The 9,340-nt window shown below is 39.2% G+C and overlaps 1 protein-coding gene across 1 annotated transcript in view; it reads left to right on the top strand.

The window, feature by feature from the left end:
• Positions 1 to 9,340, top strand: part of col13a1 (collagen, type XIII, alpha 1) — a 177,355-nt gene that overhangs the window by 118,885 nt on the left and 49,130 nt on the right. The window contains exons 14-18 of the mRNA XM_046071250.1: positions 835 to 876; positions 993 to 1,010; positions 1,589 to 1,615; positions 3,048 to 3,092; positions 6,474 to 6,500. Of these exons, the coding sequence (XP_045927206.1) occupies positions 835 to 876; positions 993 to 1,010; positions 1,589 to 1,615; positions 3,048 to 3,092; positions 6,474 to 6,500 (159 nt within the window). The remainder of the gene's footprint in view (positions 1 to 834; positions 877 to 992; positions 1,011 to 1,588; positions 1,616 to 3,047; positions 3,093 to 6,473; positions 6,501 to 9,340) is intronic.

The raw sequence follows: 9,340 nt of genomic DNA on the forward strand, positions 1-9,340 counted from the left end.
GGATGGAAGGAGAGAGAGAGGGGAGGGAGGCAGCCTACACAATATACACACAGAGGTACAGACAGTAAAGGTGATGTTGCTATAGACTAAATGAAAAATGGTACAGATATTTATAGTAGTGTTAATGATAACAATCGTAATGTTAATGATTATAATAATAATAATAACAATAGGACTAGTAACCATAGTTGTAGCAGAGGGTGTCGAGCAGGAACACGGGGGCAGCAGGTGACTCGCAACCACAGATCCAGACTCCACAGCTCCAGAGCCAGAAACACCTGCAGGAAGTGATAGGAGGAGAGAGGAGAGGGACGAGAAAGCACAAGACTACCGGAAAGGGGAGAAGTTGTGTTAGTAACATTCAATAATGGGAGTGCAGTGCTCTGGTGGGGTAGTAAGGTACTATGAGCTCTTTAAGATAAGATGGTGCCTGACCATTAAGAGCTTTGTAGGTGAGAAGAAGGATTTTAAATTCTATTCTGGATTTTACTGGAAGCCAATGCAGAGAAGCTAAGACAGGAGAAATGTGATCTCTCAGAATCAGCCCATTTGTGTCTGTCTCAATACTTTTTGACTTCCCTACACCGGCAACCACAGTAATACAGTAATACATAAGTACAGTCTTTAAAAGTTTAATGTGCAAGTTCAAGGCTGATGCAAGTTTTCTTTACTATCGTGATAGTTTTACTTCATTACTTTAGTGGAAAAACTATTTTGATTTTACGTTCATGCTCTCACTATATCCACCAAAGGCATATTTGCTAATTCAAATGAACTGGTATTGTAGATAGTTTTGTAGATTCTGTCTAAATAATATTTGGTCTTTTCATAAAGGGTAAGTCTGGTGAACCAGGCAAACCAGGAAAAGACCCAAGGGTAAGCTTTGGTACAATGAGTCCACATCCTATATTTTTCCAGAATCATTTAATTAATTAGTGGAAGTTTGTTGGTGTGACGTTAACCTTCTTATGATTTCTACATTGTTTCTACAGCTTTTACCAGGACTGAAGGTAAATAAATTTGTCTTGTCCAAACTGCAACATTAATAACATGTAATTATAGACTTGATTAGGTTCACTTTATTCTCTCATTATTCTCATAATAAAGTTATTTCAGACAACAAAAGTTCAAATAAAAGAAGCTATGTGAGACAGGGATCACTTCAAGAAGATTCCACTTTGTGCAGCTGCTCTGAAATTCACACCAACCCCACCTACACAACACTATAGATTTCCTTTGGATTGGATGAGTAGACCTCCACATGATGCATTAATTGTCACGGATTATTTAAAAGGAGGAATGTAGATCGTGAAGTCAGAGAAACGTACACTGTCCTGTAATGGTCCCTCATTATAGAAATCAAGCTGAATCTCACAGGACTGCTTCTCACATATGATAGACTTTAGCGTGAGCAATAATAGCTGAGTTGGGTTGCAGCATGACCGGAGAAGCATCTGGCATGACTATGAAGCCCTCAAATCAAGCTTCAGCCGCCTGTTTTTCTGTACATCTGTCAAAGAAAATACTGAATTTGTTATACTGGCTGCATATGTGCTTCGTATGTTCACACTTTGTTTTTTCTGTCCAGGGTGAGCCAGGTGTGCCAGGACAAAAGGTGTGCTCTCTTGTACACATTATCCATTAAGTAATTTATGGATTTTTAATCGTGAACAGAAAGCAATTACCATCTAATTCCCCCAGAAATGGTGAACTTTTATGTGTTGTGTTTTTTCAAGTGCCTGCAGGGACTAATGCAGAAACAGAAGGAAGTTGTCCTTTTTAAAATTGTTTTCAGGAGTAAAATACTTTACAGACACATGTGCATAGTAAACTGGTATTTTAGAAAGACAGTAGACATACAAGGGTGGCACGGTGGTGCAGTAGTTAGCACTACACCACCTCCCTCACAGCAAGACTGTCTTGGGTTCGAACCTTGAGTGTGAGTGTGGGTGTGTATGTGTTGGCCCGGCAAAGGACTGGCAACCAATCTAAAATCAGTATGTGGCATAGAGATGTAGTGGTCATCCATCTTGATCATTGCCTTTATTAAGGCAAGGGTGTCAGTATCTGTGACTGAAGTAAAATGAATTAATGATATTGCTGAAGGCCGCAATACATCGGGCAAAAATAACTAATGCAAACTGAGCATTTAACGTGAGCCTACACACTGCAATGTTACTATGTTCATAATAAGCTTGCATATGGGTCTCAGTTATTGTGGACCGTTCCAGACGTATGCAGAGAGAAAAGGCTTAATAGCCATTGTTAACTTGAATAGTGATCGATGTCCTTTATCCGTCATGGTCAGTGATTTCTTATTTTTTTGTTGTAAAAATTCAAATATAACACTTCATAGCATATTTCAACAATCCGAAACATAAAATGGTGTTGAAACAGAATCAGATTACTGCAAAGCCAAAAGAAAGAAGGAAATTGTGAAAGTCTTATTCAAGAATCATAATGTGCATCTGTATATCAAGGATTTTGCTAAATGTGGTCAATGGATTTTATCGTTTAAGTTTGAGAACGTGCGTCGCTTTAAATGTTGCTGCCGCAAGGAATTGTGGGACTGCATTATCTCCTTTCCTTTCGTAAAGGAAGGTCCAATGTACCCTATGCCAAAGGAGATAAGAAAGGAAGCACTGAAGCACCCTTCTAAAGATTTTAGGGAATTCGACCAGCTCTCAGTTAGGAACCTTCCTAAGCAAAAAAGACTTTTCGACCACAGCCCTAGACTCAGGTTTGGGGGCCATCTGCCTTGACCGGTTGGGTTGGGGGGGGGGGGGGGGGGGGGGGGGGGGGGGGAGCATGAGTGGTAATAATATTAATAAAATAATAATAGTAATAATAATAAATAGAAGAAGACTACTACCGAGGATCACAGTAGGACTTTCAGAGTGCATTGGGAGAGGCAAGAAAGCATAAAACTAAGGGTGGGGGAACATGTTGAGTTTGTAACATACATTGATGGGATAAGAATGCATACAGATGGAGAGGAAGGAGGAGGAGGAATCAGTGTTAACATTTGTCTTTCCGTCTCTCCACAGGGTGATCGAGGTGATGTCGGCCCACCAGGTCCTGAAGGGCCAAAGGTATTCCACTTTCTACCTGTTGTAACTTTTTCATGTTTAACTGTGAAGAATGTAGAATCTGGACTGGATTATAAAAAGTTTTTAAATGTGTGATAAAAAAAACAAGTTAATAAGTTATAAGGGAACAACTTTCTGTAGGATACCATCAAAACAGGGCGTGATGTCATATCTTTGCATCTATCTGTGTTTTAGATCAGTTCGATTAACACTAGACTTGGGCTAGTAGTTTCCTGTGCCACATGGAGATTGTGCAAAAACTTTGGCACCAACCGGCAACTAGGTGGCGCTTTTGTTAAAAACTCATTAACTACCTAACTAACCTAAAATTGTTTTTGCAGATAGCTTTTAAATTGACTGGGGTGGTATAGAATGGTGCACACACAGCAGACATGTTCTCTAGATGTGAGCTGCTGCTTGGTTTGAGGTGTGGAAAGATCAATGGAAAGATGGATGATGATGGATGAATAGACAGTGGGGGAAGCTGAGGCTGAGAATCTTTGATGTCTGTTAATAACCTCATAGCAGCTGCTGTCACATTTTTGGATTGGACATTTATATAGATGACAAAAGGAGAAATTCTGAAATTGTGAAAAGGTGGTGGGACTAAAATAAAGAAAGGAATATAGTAATATAGCAAAATAATAAAGATTACATTTGGGTTATCAGAATCAGATTTATTTGCCAGGTATGTGGAATTTGACTAAGGATTGTACATTGCTCACGATGTGCTTACCCATACAATAATACAATAACACAATAATAAAATCAAACACAGGCTACAGAATAGAGCACACTATAAACAAAAACAAAAACAACATAGACAGATTGACAAATAGTGCAGTGAGCAGAGTGCAAAGGATGCAGGAGTAAATTATTATTATCATTGTCGGCAACCTTGTGCGAGTGTCAAGATACAAATATGAAGACATCCAGTGTGCCAGCAGCGTTTGTTAATGTCATTTATTTTTTATTTATGCACTGGTAGTTAAAGTATTAAATGAAGTTTGACCTTGTTAATAATAATAATAGACATAGACACAATAATTAGGGCTGTCAAGCGATTAAAAAAATGAGTCTAATTAATTACAAGTTTTGTAACCTGTTTGTAGTTTTGTGATTAATTAATGGAATCGATATTTGCCGTGATAAGCATTTAAAATATTTAAATTCAAATAGATTTTGGTAGATGAGTGCATCAATGATAATTAACAAACTTATTTAGCTAAATATCTTTATTTCCCATACATTCATAACCTTTTTGTCACTGTTCATATGCAATAACAATGGCACAACGATTTTTATAAAAAATACTAATAGTGTTTTTGTGGTATTGAAGACCTTCAAGAAACTTTAGGATGACACCTGCCTGCCGGTTTGTGTAAGCAAGTCACCACTGCACTGAACAAGACCAGGTCAAGCCTGGTTAAAACTTAAGTCACAGTAAAATGTTAACTACCAACATGTCATGTGTCTAGTCAGTCAGAAGGCTAAATAGTTACAAATGCCTCTTGTACCATTTTTCTTTTAAATTCTTGATTTTTCACCAGCTCTGTTGCACTTGTCACACAAACCGGATGGAAAATGAACTCCTTTGATCGGCACTGTTGGGAGGGGCCGCTCGTATCCCCCCTCAAAATTGAATGTTTTAGTTTGGCCCAGTCTGACAGACACACAGACTGCGTTCCGCTGCAGCTGGCCGGCCAGTCGATCACAAAGATTAATCTGCGTTCAAATTTTAAGGTGTTGTTTTTTCTATTCTATTATTTTGACAACCCTAATAATAATGTCAACATTAATTCATCATGGTGGTTGATCATCTGTTTTTTCACTAGCTGGCAAAGCGGGTTGCTTCTGTGTGTCGGGATAAGATGGACCAGACAGTGATCAGAGAGTCCCAGGGCTGCTCAGGGGACGGAGCGATAGGCGTTTTTTAATGTAGTATAGCAGTGGTCCAGTGTGTTAGTGTCCCTGGTGGGACACTTAATATGCTGTCTGTACTTTGGAAGTTCATGGCTGAGGTTTGCTCTATTGAAGTCCCCGAGACCAATGAGCAGGGAGTCTGGATGTTTTTTCTCCATATTAGTCATCTGGTCGGCCAGGTGTAGCAACACCTCACTAACACAGGCCTGAGGTGGAATGTAAATAGTGACCAGCACAAACGAGGAAAACTCCCGCGGTGAATAAAAAGGTTTACAGTTTAAAGAGGTTTTATGGTAAATGGTATTGAGGTACTTTTAAGATTGATTGATATTAATATGATATGAACATTGTGTTTTTATCAATGCTTTTTGAGTAGACAGCTGAGGGCATTGAAAGACAAAACAGTGAGCTGAAAGAGGCAAAAAAATGCCATAGAGCTCGAGAGCACTGTATTCCCATTTGTATTTGTATGTTATTCCATCATATAGTCATAGAACATTACATATACGATGCCTAGGGAATCTGAATGTTATTTTTTACCTCTTATCCTGCAGCCGTGATCTGACAGGTGTCGACTGTTTCCTCCGAAAGAATAAAGATTTATTTGGGATGTAACTAACCTTTTAAACCAATACTACCACGCACGATGCATGAGGAACTCTATGTGACCAAACCACGAAATAATGTATGGCGCACTTAGGTGACAAATGGGTACCTGCACAGTTAGTGATGATTCTCTGTGTTTTGTCATCACAAGAGTGACACATTTTGCATTACAGTTATTTAATTCAATATTAATATTTACGTTAGTGGAGCTTTAAAGATTCTACAAAGAAACTGAATACATTTTAAGACTAAGACTTCAATAATTCATATATTCAGAACTTTTACTCTTGCACTAAACTAGAGCAAAAGCGCTTTGACTGGGTATCATCACTAAAACAGTGTTTCACTACAAAATCACAGTATATATCTACAACCTGACTCTCTGAAAGTGATTTTGCCTGAAGACACTATGTTTTAGTAGTGTCCCTCTGAAATTTATTCTGAAGCTGGGACTGCTGGAAGAACCGAGGTGCTGTGAGCAGATTATTGCCATATATATATATATATATCCACATATCCATTTTTCCGTCTTGCTTTGTTTCCCAATGAAATCAGTCCAGAATCCTGTTTCTGTTTTCTGCCATGAACTTTAACAGACTACTGAGTTGAAGGTCACTAAGCTCACAGGCACTGTTATCTGTCTTTTTACCCCAGAGGTTGCACATCAGGGATTAGATAACTTCATAGATACGATGCAAATACTCCTTCAGAATGCAAATCCATTGTATGAGGCTTTGAACGAGTCCTCATGGCTAATTCAAATACTTACAGATGATCTTGTGCTCCATCTAGTGGATTGCTGTGAATTTTATTAGTTGTTACTTTAATAGTATTTGTCTCTGCTTTGCTTCACAGGGAGTTAAGGGAGACCAAGGAATTAAGGTAAGAATTTTACCTTTCAGTTTTTCTGAATTGTCACAAAATATTAGGAACAGCTGCCAATACAGTTTGCAGCCCATTTACTATGCTCTGTTTAGGGCCATAGCCAAGATTTTAGAAATGCATCCTGAGTCTCCTCTACAGTCTACCCTGATCCCCCAGCACAAACTATTTTGATCAGATACCCAAAACAGTCTTAAAGATTCAAAATCAACTTCAGTACTTTGGACATAGTTTTTTTGCTGGACAACAGTTGTTGAGTTCAGACAGACCCTGTAAAAAACCTTTCATATCACTTACTACAAGAATCAACCGCCATATTTTTGTAACAATACTACAAAAAAAACAACCTATTTATGTTAAGATTCAGGTTATAGTAAAGTAGTGCACAACTTGAAATTTAATCTCAGGTGTGAAGTTTGAACTTTGTAGATCTGGAAGAACAGTTTCAGTTTATCTTCAAATTGAAGCCCAGTTTTGTTTTGGTGAAGGAGTCCCAGCGGACATGCACCTACAGCAGCTCTCCTTTGGCCACGGTAATATGGCAGTAGCAGTTGCAGACGTGTATTTGTGTGTTTTCTCCATTAAGCCTCAGAAATGGACAGATAGGGAAAAGAGAAAGAAAATGTCACAAGCGTAAAACCATCCATCCATCGAAAACGGCTTAACCTGTGTACAGGGTCGCAGGGAAGCGTAAAACCTTCCAGGAAATTGCATATTTGTTCATATCCACAGAAAACAGAGATCTAGAAAGACTTTTATTGTTTAATAATAAAGAGAAAGCACTTTCACTGGCTCATCCTTCAATGTTAGTGTATGGTCGTCTAAGGAGCTGAAGCTTCCATCAACCTAGAGGAGCGAAATAAAGAGTGAATCAAGAGGAGTGAAATAAAAAGTGCCAGGTAGAAGTTTTGTGGTAGACACAATAACCATTAATATAGGCATGGTGCTGACCACAAATGATGACTCCTCTACATTCAACCTCTTCAGTTCCAAAGCTTCCAGCAGGCAACAGACCCATCATGTCACTGTGGTAAAATACTCCACTACTTTGTTTTAGACTGATCCAATAAGCTCTGTCTTTGAAAGCAGCTTTGATTGTACTTTCCCTGTGAGAGACCAGCCATTACTGTAAGTTCTCCAGTGTTGAAGCCATGCAATCTTGTTATATTATTCTTCACAGTGAACATTTATGTATGCGCACTTCTTGTTTTGGATCTCTGTAGACAAATTGAAATGAAACACTGAACAAAACTACCCTTGAATGGATTAATGTCCATTTTAACTGTAGTGTAAGTAAATTATAGAAAGTCTCGTAGCCTTTTTTGAAAAATCAGAATTTCCTGAACTCGGTTGGGTTACATTTATCCATCTTACACTTCGGTCCAGAGCAAGATACCAAATGCTCTCACAAGGATGATTCCTTGATGATATTATTTCTCTTTGGAACACCCCATGAGCTTTCCTTTAGTAGCACCGGCCAAAATATCTTTATACACAAGACAGGAGCAAGCACAAATCCAATGTCACTAATTACAGGCAAGAGGAAAGATGACAAAATTCGTTTAAATTCAATTTTCAATTCAATTTCAAATTTTGCCAATTACCAACAAAGCAAGCACTTGGCGACAGAGGGAAGGGAAAACTCCCCTTTAACAGGTAGAAACCTTGAATAGAACCTCAGGGTGGGCGGCCAGCTGCCTTGACCAGTTGGGGATGAGTGAGGGAGAGAGAGAGAGAGCAAGATAGCGACAGAGAGAGAGAGAGTGCTGGGGTTGGCAGGGAAGCAGCCAACATAATATCATAGCAGTGGTACAGACTGAAAATGAGTAATGGTACTGATAATTAGAGTAATGTTAATGATAGTAATGACAACAGTAGGACTAGTAACAATTGTAGCAGAGGGTGTCGAGCAGGAACACGGTGGCAGCAGGTGACTCGCAACCACAGATCCAGACTCCACAGCTCCTGTTGGGTCAGATGTGCGACCAGGCTGGGCCTTAAGCCTGGTCCCCACCTTCACCAGCTTTATAAACTTTGTCAAAAAATACTCCATTAGGTCAAATTTGCAATCAAAAACTTCTCTGGAGACGGTCAAGAGTCTGTGCAAAAGAGTTTATTCTAAAACAGGACACACAAACCCGTACAACATCCCTGCAGGTCAGAGGATGAAGTCAACCCTATGGTCTGCAGACAGCCTTATGTACATCTCTTCTGGGCTGGTTTGCCCCCTCCTTTCCTCATGATGAATTTCTTTTCCTCTGCTATTGTTGTTTTTACCAATTAACACTGTTCTCCAGCTGTCATTCTTTACTGTATTTCATTAATGCTTGGTTTCTTACAGCAATCTTGATGTTATGCTGGCTACTTTCTGCTTATTATCTCTCTGTCGTGTTTTTATCAAGCATCTAATGGTTTTTTGATCATCCTATCTGTCGTGATTTCTACCAGCCTCTGTCGCTTTTCTGCAAAGCGTCTGACGCTTTTCTGCAAAGCAAAAATTCCTTAAGCAAATTCACTCAAAGCTTACACAGGCTATAATAACCAGAGGTTGGAAGTTGACAATCAAACCCCTTAATCAGTAATTAAGCTTGTAGTCTTAATATTAGCAGATTAACACATCAGCAGTTCCTCATGTAGTCATAACAACAGTAGATAACAGCAGACCAAAGCATGCACTTGTCACAGCAGATTTTGAACACCTGCAGCCTCTCCTGCTGTCATAAATCTACAGTAGATTACAGTTGCATAGTCTCAGTGTCTACGGTCAATGCTCCCACTCAGGGATCTTAACCACAGTGAACTTGTTACTGCATTCATGATTACAGCACAGCACTTCTAAG

The sequence above is a fragment of the Micropterus dolomieu genome, linkage group LG15, assembly GCF_021292245.1.
Source record: "Micropterus dolomieu isolate WLL.071019.BEF.003 ecotype Adirondacks linkage group LG15, ASM2129224v1, whole genome shotgun sequence".
NCBI lineage: Eukaryota > Metazoa > Chordata > Actinopteri > Centrarchiformes > Centrarchidae > Micropterus > Micropterus dolomieu.